This window comes from Colossoma macropomum, unplaced genomic scaffold (assembly GCF_904425465.1).
Source record: "Colossoma macropomum unplaced genomic scaffold, Colossoma_macropomum, whole genome shotgun sequence".
In the NCBI taxonomy this organism is placed as follows: domain Eukaryota; kingdom Metazoa; phylum Chordata; class Actinopteri; order Characiformes; family Serrasalmidae; genus Colossoma; species Colossoma macropomum.
Genome location: NW_023494788.1, coordinates 11,145,422 through 11,165,837, shown reverse-complemented (window position 1 = coordinate 11,165,837; position 20,416 = coordinate 11,145,422). Strand labels below are relative to the sequence as shown.

Here is a 20,416-nt window from a genome sequence, read left to right as displayed (position 1 = left end):
GAATATCAGTCTGCAGACATGCTAATTTATCAGCTACAGCATCTTTTCAAACTGCAATTAACGCAACATTGATGCGCTTGCAAGGGAATACAAACGGCCAATTCTGCTATGTCCGCCATAAAAACAGTGCACAAAACACACCTTACACTTTTAAAACATGCCTCTGTCCACAAAAAAACATGTCCACTGTGAACCCCTGCTTAGATAACTGACCACAGATGGCTATGGCACCTCCAGGGATCAAACTCATGAAAGGGCCAATGATTAGATGCCACTCGAGAGCCCCCAACTCAACCAAATATCTACCTTTCAAATCAACAGCATTGGTCAGGAAATCATCTGAATACCTGTTGACTGAAACATCTTTATAATAAAAGCTGTTGGTCAGTTGCTGAATTCCATCAGTAAATGTTACTGTGAAACTTGATTTTTGTAGAACATTAACGATTCCTTCGCACAAAGTGTAAATTAAGATGGGTGTTCTGTTGCAGAGGGAAACCAAGCTCATTGGTGATAATACATTAGCCTCACAGCGGTGGGGGCACAGTTTTTACAGGCATGATGGCTATGGAGAAAGGAAATTTAAAGGAAAGTGGAACTCTGTGTTTTTATTAGTCTGAAAGTTGGATAACTTCATTAAAACAGCTCTGGTAATACAATTTCTCATATCTGTCTTAACACTGCTTTAGAGTGCACTGGTTGTAGTTTTGAATCCACAACACAGCATGTCGGATATTTCAACTGTTTTTTCATGGAACTAAACAACTGCCCAACAGCAGTTAGAAGTTAGAACATTAGAAGTGAGTTTTGAGTTAAGTGTGGGGAAACTTGTAAAACAGTATTGTCCAGGTAATCGACAAAACGATACAGATATAGCACACAGAGATTAGACTGAAAAAAACTGTTGTTCACCAGCTTAAAGTCTGTCTCCACATCCTCCCTTCAGAAAAGTCATGTCATTTTCTCTGAGGCATGACTCCACTGAAGCCCGTGTGTACAGGGCCACAGATCAAACCTCTCCAGCACTTCAGACTGAAAGCTGCTGCTGATAGCAGCTCTTTCACTTGTCAGGTCACTCTTGGTTAAGCTTCTGAAGCCACTATCATCACTACCGGCTCTGTGGAGCGTCAAACGCCTTTAGAGATGGATGGCCTGCAGGCTTAACACCCAGAGAGAGAGAGAGACGCATTCCGGCCTGTTCCGCTATGCCTTCCATATGCCAGTAACCGAGCAGCGCCACTCAAAGAGAAGGCCTTCAATCTCCCCAGAAAATACACAAAAGCAACATAAGGGCTAATAGAGTAAATGGATTGTGCGTTCACCAGCAATGTGGGAACACAGGGAGAGCACTGTTGCCTGAAACTAATCATAATTACTTTTAAACCAATTATCAGAGCAACCAACATTTCAATTTACTATTGCACGCACTGGCTTTGTGGCCTGAATTCACAGTTCCCACCCTTTCTTACCTCAATGATGTACAGTACGATGTTCTTATAGAAGCAGTACAGGATACATTTAGCAACACGGTTATAGTTCCAGGCGCCATGGACCAGCAGGAGGTTCTTCAAGTACTTGAACTGAGAGACAGAGTGAGAGCGAGAGAGAAAGAGAGAGAGAGAGAAAGAGGGAGAGAGAATGTTAATGAAAGAGCAGTGTAGGAAATATGTCTCTGGGACTTCTATGCACAAAATCATCAAAATAAAATTTTTACTTAATCAGTGGGAATGCACCAATCGTCATTTTTTATGGCTGACTTTTATTTCTTTACAGCCGAATTGGCAGATGGCCAATGTTTTGGCTGATTTTATTTTATTTTTTTAAATTAAAAGCTTGCACTGTGTGGGATAAATGTATCTAAAATAAAAGGCAATTGGCTGTTTACAGCATTGTTGAGGTAGAAAGTTATTGAATTGAGATGCCACTGTTTGCAATAGCCTCTCGTATAGCGCATTTACTGATATCATTTAGAAGTTCATTTCTTTTCATTTATTACCTTTACTAATGATCTGGGGGGATTTTTTGCCCCAGTAAGTAAGGTTTTTCTGACTGGTGATGTAGTATAGTACAACAGTAAGTCACTATGTGATTCTGCTGTACACAATTACAATTACCCTGCCAGAAGAGAGGGAGAGAGTGAACCTGAGTTCTAGTTTTTGAAATAAAGGAAGAATGTTATCAGTGTTTGTCTGTAGACGCCAGGAACTGCACCGAAGGATGGCACCGGACTTTCTTGCATACATTCCTAAGCTTTTTCAGTCCCTGTGAGATTGGCTGAGACTTCATTTGGGCTGAGAAGTGTTGAAAAGCAGAGGAAGAAAGGCAGACTTTACTGCTCTCTCGGGGTGATGTGGACAGCAACAGGGAGAGCTGATGATTCAATTTTATGAAGCAAGCTGTGCACTTTCTGTCTTGTTTATGATATGCTGATAGCAGTGAGGAACTTGTGCAGGTGCAGAAGGTTCACTGAGATTAGTGACTGTAATGACCTTTGTTTGGCATATGGTACACAAACATGGCGCAAGTGAGCAGAACGTAAGCATGAACAAAGACATTAGTCATTGGTTGATTGGCAAGGAAATGAGGCAAGGGGCTCCGGTTCTCCTTCTCTTATCCAATACAACTTAAAATGTCACTAAGCAGTAAACATTGTTTGCGTTAAGCTAACAGAAGACCAGTTGGATGGAGCCTGGATCAGCCGGGTCGGATGTACAGGGGGAAAAAGGAAAACGGTTTTTAGGGAGAAGAAGCTGGCTGACCTCTGGAACTCAGGGAAAAGAGCTGTTGACAGACACAGAGCAGTGGAGTACAAGTGTATGGTCCTGAGCTTAAATTGTGCTGATCTCTGTAGGGCCCCAGAAGAAAGCTGAAGTAGGACTTTCCATTGCTTTTATGCACTGATCCAGAACCTGCTCCTGATCCTTAAATGCTTATGTTGAACAGTACAGAAGAACAACAATTCTGCTCTCAGACCAGCGTAGAAGATCGAATTCCAGAAAGAGCATAAACAAGACTCTTGCCATAACATACTTGGGCCAAACACACCTTTGTAGTACGGATGTGCGGCCCCATATCAATACCCTTTAATGTAGCCCTTTCTTTGCTCACTATAAACATACACGGCACAACTCTGTAGAGTGGAAATCTGAGCAGGACCGACGACCGTTCAACCATTTCAAATACAATGTCTGACCCAGGTACTTGATACCTACACGCCACCAGCTACTGCAACTGGAAACTTTCTCCAGTCATCCAAAAACCAGGTCTCCTGAGTGACGTTAATTTAAAAGGTGAAAAAATGGGTTAAAATAACAGACCAAACTCAAAGTGAGCTAATGCAGATGAATGTTATATGGCATGTAAAGGAAACTAGAGCATTCTTCTGGTCCACTAAGAAGTCATTACATCATGCAGAATGAAGAATCCAGTTCAGATGAGCTCTGCGATCCGGCTTTCATTTTTTTGTGCCCATATTCACTTCCATGAGGGTTGTAGTGGCACTTAGGCAGTGACTGGACCCTTTTCAGAGAAATATGATGCCTTAAATTTGTGAACAGTGCATCTAGCAGGGCCCGTGGCACTCTGAAAAACACTATTGTGACAAGACACTGTTGGAGTAGAGCATGAAATATGAAATGAAGGACAGCAGTGAAAAATGGTGTTGACAGACAGTCATCTTTGACACATGAAACGCTGTACTTTTGTTACGAGCACAATGCTGCTCTCGCAGTATCAAACCTGTGAATTACAGCACAGCAAGATTAATTAAGTTTACATAAACGCAAAGGGATCCATTTCACTGACAGTAGAGATACGGGTAACGGAGCACTGGAGCTATGTAAACTGACCTCGCTGACCTCATACAGCCTTCCAGATTCTGCCCACCTGTTCACCTCTGACCCCAGACTTTAACCTTTGACCCAAACTACAGAATCCAGACTCCAGTCTTGGTCGACTGGGATTTGTGTTATGTCAGCACAGATAAAAGTGTGACAGATTGAGAACAGACTTCTCAGGATAAATGAAAAGAAATAGATTTTTTGCCATCTATTATCTTATATATACAGTACTATTACATGGAGACAGCCGTGTTCATTCTGGAAATGATCCTAGTGGCTAAAACATACAGGTAGCATAGTGGGTAATACCTCTGGTCTCCATCCTGCAAACTGGGCTTCGATCCCCGACTTGGGCACCCTCCACTATACCCATAAGCATAAGGGAAAGACTCCTAATACTACCTTCGCCTACCTCTGTAAAATGATCAAATTGTAAGTCGCTCTGGATAAGAGCATCTGCCAAAATGTCATAAATGTAAATGCAGAAACATTTCACCTCATCTCTTTTGGTTTCAAGGGATGTCTTTAATTTTTTTTTGCACACAATTCCATTCAGAGTGATTTGAAGCCCCAGGAAACCTAAATCTGTGTTTTCTTTCTAAGCATGTTGATCATGCTCTTGTGGGCACACAATATACAATATACAAGGTATATCTGTCATTTTTTATAATTGTCCATTGGTAATGTTTCAATGGCAGAAGTATTCTGCCAAAATTCTCCTCTCTTGACTTGAGTTGGACAGTCCTAATCTTGTGTTGTGGGTACATAAGCAGTATCCTCAACAATCACAGCGCTGATGTGGTTTGCCCTGCCCACACCGTTTTAAAAAAGACACATTCCCCTACTGTCTCTTTCTTTTTGGCAAGCTAGTAAGAACGTCCATTTGTCCTTTCGTTCGGTCAACACGTCTGCATTCCCAGGATGCACATCCAGCAGTAAAGCCAATAAGAACCTTATCGTCTTTAAGATGTCGCCATAACAAAAGATAATATGTTTTTGTGAGCTATGAAGATAGTGGGGTCTACAACATGACCTGCGAATGTAGAGCCTGTTTCACTCATTTCTCACTGCTTGCGCTGTTGTGTTTAGCTTCAATAGTTTAGCAGGCTGGGAGCCTTAGACTTCGCTAAATGTTTAATATTACACTGAATTTTTGTATCATAGTATTTCAGTATCACAATTTTTAAATAATTTACACTGTGTTCCCTTAGTATATGGAGTGTCTGTTAACCACAAATCCAAACCAATTTGTAAACATAGCTACACAGCTTACACTTCAAGACTATAAATCATACACATATTTTTTGTGTTAACTTAGTAAAGTGAAGTTAGTGTTAAATTACTAAAAAACAGTCTAATTCAGGTACAATAAGCTTCACCAAACATTTTCAAATTCAGTTGAATTCAGGACCTGGAATTCAGTTTCTGATTCTGTGATTTGTAATCACAAGTACTTAATTGAACTGTTACTGTAAATTATTATTATTATTATTATCAAACCTACCAGTGATTACAAAATCCAGAGCTGAAAATTTGAAGCCCTCTGTGCTAGACTGTCAAATACTAAAATAAAATAACTGCAGGAGTGTTATGGAAGTTCTATCGTCTCCCACCTGTGCGATGGAGTAATCTGAAGAGTTGGCGGCCTGCAGTCCCTCGTTACCAGAGATGCCGACGCCCACATGAGCGGTTTGGATCATGCCCACATCATTGGCTCCATCGCCGATGGCCAGTGTGATAACCTTCACCTGCTTCTTCACCATCTCCACCACCTCGGACTTCTGCAGAGGAGATACTCTATACACATAAAACACAAAACACAAAACACTATTAGTGCTTCAGAAGATTAGACACAGTTACCAGACTGAGGGCACTTCAACTACCAGCAAAAACAAAACACCATAATGTTCTTAAAAATTTTAAACATGTAAAATCTCAACTTAGACCATTTTTACATGCTTTTCAGTTAATGATCTTAAGGCAATGAAGCTGTTTAAATGCAAAAATCATAACCACTTAAGCAGCCAGCGACATAATTTCTTTTTTATGAGATTTAAGCAGAACCATGGTCTGCTGTCTGAGTTAAGGGTGGCCAGGCTGGAATGTGGTTCAGCATCAGCGCTGTGGTAATTGGTCAGTCAAGGTATTAGATTAAGATGGCATAACAGCCATGTCAAACTGCAGTACCATCATTCTTAACTTTGAATTTAAAATGAACCCGCGAAATATTTACAAATGATTAGTTCTCTTCAGATAAGGTCATAAATGTCTTTTTTTTAATTAGTGAATGATGATCTGTTCGCTAAAAAATGTTCTACAGTGAGTGTTTTGGTCACCGGACAAAGAAAGAAACAGTTCATGAACAGTAAGAAGGGCTACATAAACAAAACTCAAAACGTAAAAAAACAGTTAAATTCAAAAAAGGCCCAATAATCATGGCATGATTACGCAGTCAGTAATTAAATCTTTACAAAGTTGGCCTAAACTTTTAAAAATACAAACCTACCAAATGGCTACAGGCATCGACATGTGGTTCTAGAAAACCCTTAAACTGTAACAGCACCTTTACATAACGTACACTGGGCCTCATTCACCAAATGTTCTTAAGAAGAAATTTCTTCTTAAAACCCACTTACACAGTTTCCACGAAGGTAACATGAGAACAATTCTCCGGTTTAAGAACATGTCATGAATCTGACATAGACCTTTTCTTAAGCCCTTTCTCAAGAACAAACTTAAGAAAAAAACTTAAGATATTGGTGAATGAGGCCCACTGTTTTTTATTGAAGCAAACGTTCCTCTATAACAGCGTTCCACAGAACCCATTTTGGCATTATTTTGAAGAGTGTAATTAGAAGTTTGGCTGGTTGGCCAGGTTCACTGAAAGGTTGGACAGTAGCTATAGACTTCACCAGACTTCAAAAGCATTTCTGCTCACTAGCAGTTCATGGTTCTTTAGTTTCCTGGGGTTCCATGAGGTGTGGATGAGATGGGGATGGGGGTTTGAACTCAACCCTTACAGAAGTCTTCAGGGTCATAGAGGGGAGATGAGACATACAGTGGTGTCAGATTTGTGGCAGTGCTGGTGAAGAAGACACAGCTTCATGTTTCTTACTCTGGTGAGGACCAGAGGCCGTCTGTCACAGCAGGATCTGATGGATTCTTCTCTGGCTGCCACTGTAATCCCTGCTGACAGCCATTTTGATTTCTCTGCAGTGTCTGGCTCTAGTTCCTGGAGAAGATTCTGGCCTGTGATATGATGGATCTGTCCCATCCTTTAAGAGTTCCTGAAACTTGTACTCCACAAGTTCAAGTTCACTATATCTTACCCAGCATATCATCAGTGATACACTGACACTCTGACGTCAGAGTTGTGACCTCAGGTCCACGCGCATGTCCACAGTGGGCATAGTAAGATGGATCAGCATGTGGAATTGGAGCTTTCTATGCTACTGTTTTCTATGACTATACAAAAGAAGCACCATGATGCCTTTACTGTTGGCTACACTTAGTGTAATGCAATGGAATTCAGCATTGCAACAGCAATATAATTCAGATTGCTATTTATTAGTTTCAATGAACAATGTAATAGACAACAATGAAAGGCTCAAGTGTGAAGTGCACTTCTATTTATTTTGTTGCTGTCAAAAAAAAAGTATCTCCATATTTTTAGTTTTCTGCATAATTTGAGCTCAGCAGTGGCCCTTTGCATTGTGTGATAATTTCACGATGATTGGATCAATAGAAATGCTCCAAAAATGCTTCAAATAAAATCTCTGTACATTAACTTACTTACCCATTTCCAAAAAAGTTGGGACGCTGTGCAGAATGTAAATAAAAATAGAATGCAATGATATGCAAATAATGTACAGCATAATTTTAAAGGAGAATACTACAAAGACAACATATCAAATGTTGAAATTGAGAAAAATGATTGTTTCATTAAATTATTAATGTTCAGCATTAATGGTGCCTTCACAGATGTGCACGTCACCCATGCCATGTGCACTAATGCACCCCCATACCATCATGAACACTGGCTTTTTTCTGTGCACTGATAACAAGCTAAGTGGTCTTTAGCCTGGTGGACACAGTGTCCACGATTTCCAAAAAGAATTTCAAATGTTGATTCTTCAGACCACAGGACACTGTTCCACTTCCCCTCAGCCCATTTTAAATGAGCTCAGGCCCAGAGAAGGCAGTAACATTTCTGGATTCTGTTTATATATGATTTCTTCTTTGCGTTTTAGAGTTTTAACTTGCATTTGTGGATGCAGTGACAAACTGTTTTCAAATATTTTTCAAAAAACAATAAAATTTCTCCATTTCAACATTTGATATGTTGTCTTTGTACTATTTTCAAAGAAATATAGGGGTTAAATTATTTGGACATCATTGCATTTTGTTTTTATTTACATTTTGCACACCTGTTTTGGAAATGGGGTTGTACATTGAAGTAAAAAAAGTTTTTGCCCACTTCCACAGAGTAAGCATTTTGGAGATACTTAATTTTCTTTGGACAGTGACTGTGTGCTTGTTCAAAATGCTAGTTTGTGATAAAGGTAAAAATAAAACCTAGGATTTTTTTTGCTTTGTTAGAGCATGTTGTTGACATACCAACATGACAGCACTGAGAAATGATGTCAGGTGAAAGCAGCTATTTCTGCTATTTAATTTACTCTTTTGATTTGATAATGTGATATTTTAATGCTCCAGACTGTCCTCAAGTCACATGCATACGTATGTCACGTACAATAGCAATCTACAAGGCTTTAGGTTTCATAGAGTTAAAGCAGAGGAGCAGCAAATCTGCAACCAGCAAACCGAAGTCAATGCAATTTGAAAATTTCCCCCACTTTAAAATCTCTGTGACCGATACGTCACAGAAAAGTATAATACCTCAGTACAGTGGAATAGTTGCTGCAGCACTCACAGCTAAGCTTGGTCCTAGTTCTTCCCAGGCCAGCTATAACACAAATGCCATTTAATAACCACAAAACAACCGTACAAAATAAAACTCGAGTGTCATTAACCAAAATATCATGCTAACTTCTCCAGGTTGTTTCTAACTCTTGTTATGAACATCGTAGGTGCATTATGCAGGATCCAAAGTTGCATTATCAATTTGGAGGTGATACTATCAATTTTGCAAGCAACTCCTTTCAGGGACCTAAACAAAACTACAACAACACTGACTACAAAGTCAACAAGTATTTTTTATCTAAGAACCACATCGCTGAAAGACACCTGTCAGAATACATGGCTGCTTTTGACCTAAAACACACATTGCAAACTTCTTAGTGTTGGTGCACATAAGTCACACTGCCTGCTTACACAACCCCAGGAATGACATCACTTACTACTGCAGTTAAAGGAGAGCCCTTATGAGTCAGGGCTGCTGATGTCCTTGGGCAGTGTGTGTATGACTAAGGTGAGTAAAAGCAGATCAGAATGATTACATCATGGACCACATAATGGCCGTGGCACCTGTGGTCTGTGTGCTGTTGTTGGAGAGTGACACTGATCTGTGGCAGAGCCTTTTTATGCTTGGCCAGTTTATCTGAGTGCTTCCCGCTCTGGTTCTGACTTGGCACACACATTCACACACACACAATCTATACCTGTCTGATTCTGGGGTTAAAGTACTGTTGTAAAAATAGCTAAATTGCTGCTTTGAGGGACTGTGTGTTGTAAAGGTTGTGACCTGGAGTGGAGGTGATTTGTTCTTTAAATAAGGGGGTGACATTTTCCCTCTAATTGTCCATCAGTCACTTGTTGTTTTTGCAGTCTGGAGTAATAGTGGCTGATGCAGTCAGCTCTCTGTGGAGCAATAAGGATTATTACCGTACAAAGCCCTGCTTCAATCACCGGCCTTTTAAACACAGCCAGTAATTTTAACACCGCTTACAATTCCATAGGTGTAAGGGGAAGAAAGTGTGCCGTCAGTGGAAAAGCATTTGTTTCTTTGGGCTATTACTGCAAGCAGCAGTTTATTTTAAGTTGAAGGAGATCTGTTTATTATACTTAATAATGGACATTGTAATATGACTGGAAAAGTTTGGGAAAAGTAAGAACTCTCGCGCTTTTCAATTCTAAGCTCATGAATTTAAGCATAATAGATGCATGGAGCAGGTCATTTATCTAAATTGAACCCATAACTAAGGACGCACCAAACTTTTAGGCACTGAAAATTTCTGGTCAATATGGACAAAATGGCACTTTTGATTTTTGTCCAAAAGAAGAAAAAAAAAAAAGCCAAAAATGCTATGAAGTGTCAAGTCTTTAAGTGTCTAACACTGTACAAACCATTATATTGGCAGTAAAAATCAAAAATAATCATCAAGAATGATGATCAGCATGGACGCATTCACCTTCGAGCGGCAGCAGATAAACTGCCACATGGTCTGTACTAGGGCCTTCTGCACTACAGGTTTGATACCACTTATAAACATGAGAGAATACAGCAAACTACAGAAGTGGAGAGTCCCTGCGAGCATGTAGACGCCACCATAGAAACCATGAAAAACAATCACAAATGACAGTGTAAAAATGTAAAGTGTAACAAAAAAAAATTACGGAACTCATTGCCTTGGATGATGAACCATTCTTTGTTGCCATGGACAGTGGGTTTAGTTGCACATACTTTGGGCTTTATACTATTATAATTTCACTAAGTTTATTTTATGCAAACTTTTTTTTTATTTTGTTTTTTTGAGCACAATGTGTCCTGAACTTCAGTTTTGGTTTCGTCCAAAATATTTTATTTCTGTACATAAACCATGGTGGTTATGAGTGATGCTGGTTTAAGTGAATCCTCAGTTATTGTGCCCTTCAGATGAGTTCCTTTACCTGCAGCATATGACGGCCTTGCAGGACAGTGCGAGGTCAAGGAAGTACTGACGTGCTCCGAAGGTCAGCGCATACTTCAGCGTCTTCCCATCAATGATCAGCGCAAAGTCATTCTCCTTATGCAGAGCATCTCCCAGCATGCCGCAGTGGTGGCTCAGAGTCTCCCTTGTCCCCTGTACACACACAAACAAAGCAACCTTTATTTACAGCCACAATTCAACCCTAGTAACTTATGGTCATATAAAATACCACAAACACAGTATTACAATAGTGTCATTGTATCACAACAATGTCATAATAGTAATAATGCAATATTCAAAGTAAAATGTTATTTAATGCCATGGGTTCAAAATCAAGTTTATACAATTTCCTCTTACACCAATAAAGTCAATCAGCACAGACAAGATTAGTGTTGAAAGTTTACTTCTTTAGTTTAGCATTAGACTATGAGGTTAATGTAGTTATAAAGTAATGGAAGCTTACATCCCACAAATAAGCACTGGGCATACTGCAAGAGTAAATCATCACACACTTGCCTCAAACTGTTGAGTTGTTAAAGGGTCTTTTTTGTAGTTTGATGTAGTTTGTAGACAAGTTTCAAAAGTACCATATACTTCCCAGTCTACATAGTCCATATATTTCAATACGAAAAACAGCCCATTTTGAATTTACTGTTTTGTGATATCATGAACACATTTCCATATGTCTGCCTATTCAGCCTACAGTAATTTAGCCCCACCTATCCACGTTGAAAGTTATAAGATGTGTTTAACTGGGGCTGTTTAATTTTTATTCATTTCTTTTTCAACAACTTTCAACAGGGCAGCCAATCAGAACAGAGGTCAGTTAACATCAGTTAATACATAACATAACATCTCTGTAATGGAAATTCACGTACCAATCTGTGTCACTATACAACTACTGTTCACCGTTCTTGTCAATGATAAGCTTAGGTTTACTATCTGCATCACCCCCTGTCTGGACACACCACTACTCTCATACTGAAACAAACACAACCACAGCAATACCACTAGGCATATCCTTTGAAATCTACAGTGTGTTTATTAGGCTCTCTGCATGTTCACTCACAGCCAAAGCTTGGCTATCCATAGCTACAGTGTCTCCTTATGACTGTAAAGCTATAAATCTTGGGATAAAGCGCTGATAGATGATTTCAGTACTGTAAATCATGATTTTACTCCATCTTGATGACAATGCACTAATAAACATCCCACTGAGGCAGGGATAATTTTACAATTTTGCCCCATGCCAGTGTAATCAACCTCACTGCGTAACATGAAGGACATCTCATGAAGCCTAAGAATGTCATTTTAGCTTGAGACGGAGTTCAGTTTATTATTAATGTAATTATGTTCAAAGAGAGAGGCTGATGAGAGGAAAGGATAAACATACATATGGCACGCTTCATTTAGCAGAGCGCACCACTGAACCCTGCAGTGATGGTTCGTTTGAAAGAGCTCAACACTCTGAAAGGCTTTCACCATGAATTACAACAGCATGGGAATCTACCCTGAACACTCACAAAGCTGAGAAATGTTCCCTCTTTCTTTCTTCTTCTCTCATTCATCCCTTTTCTCTCCGGTTATGTGTGTGGATATCTCTGCGAGAATGTTCATAAAAAGCACTGTCTTGTGTATAAAGTTGAAGATGATTGGTCTGAGATCGTTTTTACAGGATTGTCTTCCACCAGCTTTTCACATCTTGTATTAGCATGTATTTTCGGCGATCGGATCGCATTCAGATTTCATGTGACTGCATGAAAAGTCAGGTGTAAACTAGGCTTCGACACTGAATGTAGTGTTCCAGATTGCCTCTGCATTATTAGGCTAAATTTCCCCACTTGAACTCAACACAGTGGTGATTAGTGTAAGAAGATATAATTAGAAGGTCCATATCCTACATTTTTCTTGTACTTTGTTTTTTGGCTTTTTTTTTTTTACTTGTTTGTAAGGTTTGTAAAAGTTCACGCACAAAAACAGCAGTAACTCATTTTTACTTGATCATTTTTCAACTTCTCTTCATTGCTTAGAATTAAACAGACTGTTTTTGTTACTGTGCCTTGTATTTTGCCTCATTCAGAAAGCTTGAGGCTGAAACACCCCTAATAACTTCAGCATGAATAGGCAGGCTAAACTGATATAGGCTGAACGGGTGGATATATTTAAATGTATGACAATGAATTCAAAATGAGCTGTCTTTGCAGATTAGTTTCTGCATGTGACTGAGAGCAGTATGCTCTAAAACAATATTTTTCTAGATATTAGACATTTTTTATGAAAAAATGTGAAGAAAGTTTCCAATGATATAGACCCTTTAAGCAGCTCTTGTGATTTGAAAACTGCACTCTTTCCATTCAGACAAAAAACATTGACACTTTCTGTTTGAATTACGATCGAATTACTCAAAGCACATTTGGAGGTGGTCAGAGGCGGCTCTTGAACACATTTAACACAAGTGTAAATGGAATGCGTTTTCTGCATTCACATACAATTATGTAAGCTCATGTAAGCGGAGTAGCAGGTAAGATGATAAACAAGGAACGCCAAAAGGAGGATTCCTGAGGCTGGAGTTACCCGAAAGAGTCATCCCAGTTTTAATTCTGTTTAAAGCTGTTGAAAGCATCCAAGCCAAGCTGGTCAATTTGTACCAGAACGGAAAAAAGTTTACAAATGTAGAATGGAAACAACAATGTTTGTGATGATGCACTTTTTACATGTTAAAGTCAAATCCAACCTCATCTAGTTACACTGGGGACACACTTTAGCCGAAGCATACGTAGATACAATCTGGACATGAAACACATGTTAATGAAAGGTTAATTAAAGTAATTTTACTGTAGCATTTTAAAGTAATTGACAGCTTAGCATAACTAGTTGAAGTGGGTTTGCTCACTTTAATATACTTGAAATGTGGACTGTGTGACTGTATTATCAACGAAAACACAAAAATTTGATCATAATCATAATAGCAGACACCTAATATTAAATGACTTGGATTGGGATTGATCCTGGATTTTAACCCCTGCAGCCTTGCCTTGAATCTGTTGTTGATGGTAAAGGTTTTGAATATCAAAAACAGTTCTTTTAATGAACTACTTGCCTTTAAGCAACAGTGTGTTATTGTAAGGTTTTGGGATAGGCAGGAGGATTACTGTGTGTTTAGTTTGGGAATGCTGCTGCACTTTATTTATTCTCCACAAAAGAGCCAAACGATTCCTGCTCTTCACGCTCTCAAATGACAGGCTGCTCGTAAATCATGGGGAATCCTCAAAGGGAGCAGAGAACTGATACACACTAACTCAGGGATCTGAAACAGTAGCACAAGTGAGAGAGAGTGTGCAACTGAAAGAGTGAGAGAGCGAGAAACAGTGGCTAAGAGACCCAGACTACAGTAATGATTCCTTTTACCTTCTACTACGTATGGGAGCACCTTCATGCCTCACATCAATTTGAAAATTAGTTTTTTAACATAAATCCCCAACAAGGTCTACTTATCTTGCCCAGTGTGCATTTGAAACATTGCCCCCTACATGCAGCACAACCCAAACCACATTTCAGTGATACAGAAAACCATGCAAACCCATTAACCAGGTCTGCTGAACAGTTTGAAGCATCACAAAAGGGTAAACAGCCAAAACAGTTACTTTTCTCAACAGAATATGTGTAAAAGAGCATGATACATTTGTTTCCCCTCAGCAGCTTTCTGATTTGTGATTGGGCAGTCATTGAAAGCCTTGTATACGTACGGGATAACGTTTGCAGCATGAAATGTTTAACTAGCATGTAGTTTTGTTTATAACAGCAATGTGGAATTTGAGTTGTCATTGTTCATTTCACTGTAATTTGCTGAAAAGGTAGGCTTGGCACTTAATCTCTAAACACCCCACTGCTTCTGTGCCACATCTAGGACATATTACTACTCTCTACTATGAGTGTTGAAATGAAATGCAAGACAGGCTGGATTGCTCACGCCATGCAAAGGTAGCACGTGAGAAACAGGTCTTACTTCATCACTACTGTTGCCAACTGTATTTAACTGAAAGACAAAATTGCGTCGATTTTTTTCATGTGTAAACGTGTACATTTAAACAAAACAGTCACTTTTTTAAAGCACTATGGCAACTACATAACTTCAGATGTCTAGACATCTGTGAATGTGTGCCAGTGTGGGCCTTTGTGAAAACGCACCTAGATAGTTACAGAGTCTGACTAGGTTCATACACGTGCTGGGAGTCCACAGCCACCAATAACACTGTTAGACCTTACAGCTTCAGCAGACATATTTCTCAGTTCAGTTCAGCTCTATTCAACTCAGTTCTACAGAGCAGCCAGAACAGGGCTGTGTGTGTGTTGGGGGACAGATGCCTTGGGGCAGTGAGATTGCGCCTCAGGGAACCACTGAGCCCCTCCTGGCATAACAAGCCCCTGAAACCTAAGCTCAAAGGAAATATTTGGAGAGAGCGGCCTCAGATTTCACACAGAGAGAGAGACAGAGAGAGATCACTGAGCAAGTCAGTGACTAGTGCAGCTGTGGGGACTTCTCTATGAGAGTGTGGTCATTCCTGATGAAGGCCTTAGCACTGAGTGTGCGAGTGTGTATGTTAGGGGTGTAAATCTGTAACCTCACAATGATTTGATCCACACACACACACACACACACATATATATATATACATACATTTATACACGTATGTGTGTGTATGTGTGTGTGTGTGTGTGTATATACACATGTATATATATATACATATATATATATACACATATACATACATACATATATATATATACATATATATATATATACATATATACATATATATATACATATATACATACATATATACATATATATATATATATATATATATATATATACACACACACACACACACACACACACACGTATATACAATTTATTTACTTATTTTTTTTTATTATGTGCCTGGACACATTACCTGATTGTTTGAGAACAAAGAAGCCAGGCAGTTGAAACAAAAGATTTTTATATTCTGGACCTGAATTTACCACCTCTGATAACTGCTGTTATTTTATTCAATAGTAACTTGTGCAGTGTAGACTGAAATTTTATTAGCTGGACTAATGGAGCCCAGTCCTGGTCCTCGATAGATTTAGATTCAGATTTAACTTTGTCATTGTGCAGAGTACAAGTATAGAGCCAATTAAATGCAGTTAGCCTCTAACCAAAAGTGCAAAATACAGTATTATTTACATACAAGGTGCAGGAGGTAACCGTGGTAAGTGATGCTGTGGTTACAATATGTACAATTGACTATTGTAGGGAAGGAAAAAATAAAAAAAAGATGTTCAAGTATAAATATAACAGATATATACAAAGAAAACGCAAACGTAAGTAGTATGTACTGCGAGAGCAGCATACTGTAAAAGGATAAGTATGCAGAGTAAAACATGTACAGTAACTGTCTGTGCACATATCAATAGTGCTGTAACAGACTGTGCAAATATGAATAGTGCAATAATACCAGAACATCTACCACCCTGAACAGTTCAGATCCAACACATCTGGCTCTAAAGTTTAGATGCCCCTAAAGGCTTTTAACAGGATCAGGTGTGTTAGATTAGGGAACTCTGAATGGTGGTAGATCCCCAGGACCAGGATTGGGCAACCCTGACATAGACACTAGAACAGGTTTTCTTGGGAACATTGAGAAATGCTAAACAATACCCAGTATTTATTTATTTATAGTCATTTTTATAGATTACCTGTCACAAGATTTGATCACTATTTTTCAAATACAAGGCATTCTGAATATGAAATTAATTAACATAATTGAAAAGGTTTTAAAGATCTTTCAGTCATTACGGATTTCAAAATGGCCCATATCCCACACTTATGACATTTGTGTGGTTTTATTTAACAAAAATTACTAATGATGATTTATCTTTACACAACCATTTTTCAAACTTCCTTTATCTGTTATAATTAAACAGGCTGATATTATTACTGTGCCTTTCAAAACGAAAGAGTATGCAAATTACCTCTGTTCTGACTGACTCCTTATAACTTCATTGTAATATGTAAAGCGTTGTTTTTTCATAACATCACAAGAACACTGAATTCAAAGCTGTTTTAGCAGCTTAGTTTCTATTTATGTACTGTATGGAATGGGGAGAGGATGCACTTCATGAAACTTGTAGTGTTTACATACTACATTAAACTCTTTTATTTGAAAAAAAGTGAGAAAAAAAAAAATCAGTTTTCCATTATATGGGTTCTTTAAGCAACAATGGCAGCCACAAAAAAAACCTATGCTTGCTGCTTACTGCCGCTACAGCCTTTGGTTCTACTACATCAGTTTGCTGTAGTGGCTAAAGTTTATGGTTTTTGTGTGCTGACTTAGAATTTTATTAAAAAGGAATAACATGACTATTCCTTCACCGAACTGCACATTTTTCCAAACACATTGGTTAATGTAATAATTTTTCATTTTTTGTACAGATGTGTTATCAGGTGAGCAAAAACAGTGAAATAACACTGTGGTAGAGTTGCTACTTAGTGAAACTGGATTCTGTGGCTACGGCGTAAACACAGATTTGTTTTATGGTTGCCAAAGCTGTCTTTACAGCTGTTGAATGTTCTATAGCTGTTGATGCCAAGTTCCCAATATGAAGTCATCTACAGTTTCATCATTCTGGACACATTTCTTCATTTTTCTCTCCCTATTAATTATTTGAACCCTATAGGTTCTAGAGTAGTAGTGTCACAATACAAACATTTTTTCTTTTTATATTAAAAAACACAGTGATTCCAAACTTTTGAATAGTACATATGTGTATATATGTGTGGAACCTCTCCTCTGTGACAATGTGTTTGAATATAGAGGCCAGACTCACTCCATTCACATACTTTACCAGGAGCGTCAGTGTAAATGTAACAGGCGCAGTATAAAGATCAGACAAAGATAACTGTGCAGTGATGAAGACTGATAAGCAGTCGGATTAAACTGTGCTTCCATTAGCTGAAGAATGCTGAGCACACTCACTCAGGGAGGCCTTCACCCAACGCGTATGTGCATGTGCATATGTGTATGTATCCTCCAAAGCTCAGTGCTGTAATGCTGTCTGTCTCCTCCTCGGGCCTCTGTGTGCATCTGTCTGAGCGAACAGCGGCTGCTACTTGAGTGTGTTTGGTTTGAGCATGCAGAAGGCGTCTGTTTGGACACCCCCACAGCCATAGGTCTATACAGAGTCAAAGTCAGAATGTTCTTTATAGGATGTGGCCACTTGAGTGAGACATCTGGACTTAAGTGTGTGAAACATGGCATTACACACAGAGATTATACACAGAGGAAATCACAAGCTAATTACTGTATATACACATAAAAGCAGGATGGAAGTAATGTAGCAGACTTGCACACTCACTCTTTTATTGCTATTTCTCCAGGCACAGCACTTCAGCATGACGACTTTGAGTGCCAGAGTCAATCAGAGAGTGATAAAGCTTTTAGTGGAAAAAGTCCAGAGTAATTAAAACCTGCTCTGTTATTATATCTGTAAATGCTTGATCATTTTTCCATCTAATTTCTATCTGCTACATGTGTAACATACGGCTGATTACAGGTAGGGATGTGCGTTGTGACTACTTTTGACATCTGAGCATTCATAAGAGTTAACGCATGGATGCCTGGTTGACCAGAGGGAATAATAATAATAATAATAATAATAATAATAATATTCATTTAGCACTTTTCATGCCGGTGGCAGCTCAAAGTGCTTTACAGACAGGTGATAAAACATAGTTATAGAAAAGATCATTAGTACTTAATTAGAATCAGAAGAAAACGAGGAAGGAAAAAAGCAACAACAAAAAGGGCAAAAAACAGACTCTGGCCAAAATTAGAAAAAGGGCCATAGGTTTCCTTTAGATGCTAGCATTGGAGATCTGAAGACATGTTAGCTTAGTTACTGAAAAAAAAAAACACATACTTAACAACGCCTTAATGAATTAATAAGCACCATCCCATTGGCCTCTCTTCTAAGTGTTTCAAAGGTCTATTTGTGAAGGTAAATTATAAGTCCTCGCTTTACTAAACTACAGGGAAATGTGACAAAAATACTGTCAATATTGACTACATGGTACAGAAAGACCGTACGCTACAAATAGAAAAATGCTAAAGTATTCTTTCAACAATAGCACCTCCCTTCATTCTCCATAATGCTGTTCTATCCTGTCCAATAGGTACGCTCCATTCACTGAGGGCCATCGTAAAACAAAGTCATTAACTCTACCGATGGGAGTAGATGCATTTAATCAAACGGTCTGTTAATTGCTTGGTGAATCTGTCACTCCCCACAAGAATTATGTACTACACATAATTAGCAGCTCTGTTGTCATTATGCTTGCAGTGCACAGTGTTTGAATAGAAATACCTTTTAACTGAAAGGTTTCAAAATTTATAGAGGTAGAAATGAAGCCAAGTGGGCCAACACCACCTCAATCACTGACCAAAAAATACTAGAGGTGTAACAGTACAACATATCGTACTGCATTGTAATGTCACATTACATACTGTACTGTATCACTGTACCATGGCTAGTGCATTAGCTTGTGCGTAACATTAGTTTGTGAGTGGCACATTAGATTGGGTCATAACAAAAAACACTGATATTTAGTTAGAAACCATTCCGAACAGACCAGGAAAAAATTTAACTATGCCATTCTTGCAGTACGGCTCCACTGTACTGATCAACAGGGCAAAAGCAACTTTCCAACAAGGTTTGCAACAAGAGTGTGCCTACATGGTTCAGTTTGGATGAAAGCTCTTGAATTAAATCATATATTTTCTCATGCTTCTTGCCAGCAAACAGAATTAGGGGGGGAGAACTCAGCGCATATGGAACGCAGTGCGTGTAGAACATGACAGCGACCAAAACTCTCGTCTTTCTTGGACGCATGAAGTAGCATATTTAGAGAGCTTAATTCCTGTTTATAGCTAAGTGTGGATGAATGTGTGTAATAGCTGTAATAGTTGTAAAAGGTCTATCATACGTCACAGAAATGTTTGATTCAAGAGGCTGTTTTACAACTGGTTTAAGAGAATGTGGAATCAACAATTTTATAATTGACAGGTAATTCTGTGACTTATATGGACATACTCCACAAGTGGAGCAGCACTGATAAAGGGAGTGGAGGGAGATATTTACTAGCTGACACACCATAAGGTCACAAATATTGTACTTTCTGATGTTGAATGCTCTGATAAACTGAAAATGGAAACATTAACATATTAAGATAAGGTATATTTTCAGGCACATTCGCATTTATGCTGTATAGAACTGTCGGGACCAAGAGCTATTTTCTTTCTTGCCCAAAGCCCCGACATATGATGGTTCTTAAAATCTAAACTATTCTGTGCTGTGGTTTTGTTCTAATTATTGTCTTAATCACTTACAAAAAATAAACAAAAATAAAATAAACAAAAATAAAAAGGGTACTCAATCAAAAATAAAAGAAAGTAGAATAAAGGACTTCAGCAGCTGAGTTCTTGCGGAAGGGAGAAAAAGTCTTCTTCTTTATTTCAGCATCAGGTGGCACAGGGTCTCGAGAGACCCCACCTGTGCAAATACAGTGTTCCAAACAACAGTTTATATACCATTTATCTGGGGTAATGTGATATCCCCCTGCCTTACTTCTCAAATTTTGATATTAGCTCATTCTCTAATAGGTGC

At 38.7% G+C, this 20,416-nt stretch overlaps 1 protein-coding gene across 8 annotated transcripts in view; it reads right to left on the bottom strand.

The window, feature by feature from the left end:
• Positions 1-20,416, bottom strand: part of atp8a1 (ATPase phospholipid transporting 8A1) — a 162,602-nt gene that overhangs the window by 36,780 nt on the left and 105,406 nt on the right. For all 8 annotated transcript variants that reach the window (XM_036568426.1, XM_036568434.1, XM_036568432.1 and 5 more), the window contains 3 exons: positions 10,689-10,861; positions 5,453-5,636; positions 1,470-1,580 (listed from right to left, as the gene is read on the bottom strand). In XM_036568426.1, coding sequence (XP_036424319.1) covers positions 1,470-1,580; positions 5,453-5,636; positions 10,689-10,861 — 468 coding nt within the window. The remainder of the gene's footprint in view (positions 1-1,469; positions 1,581-5,452; positions 5,637-10,688; positions 10,862-20,416) is intronic.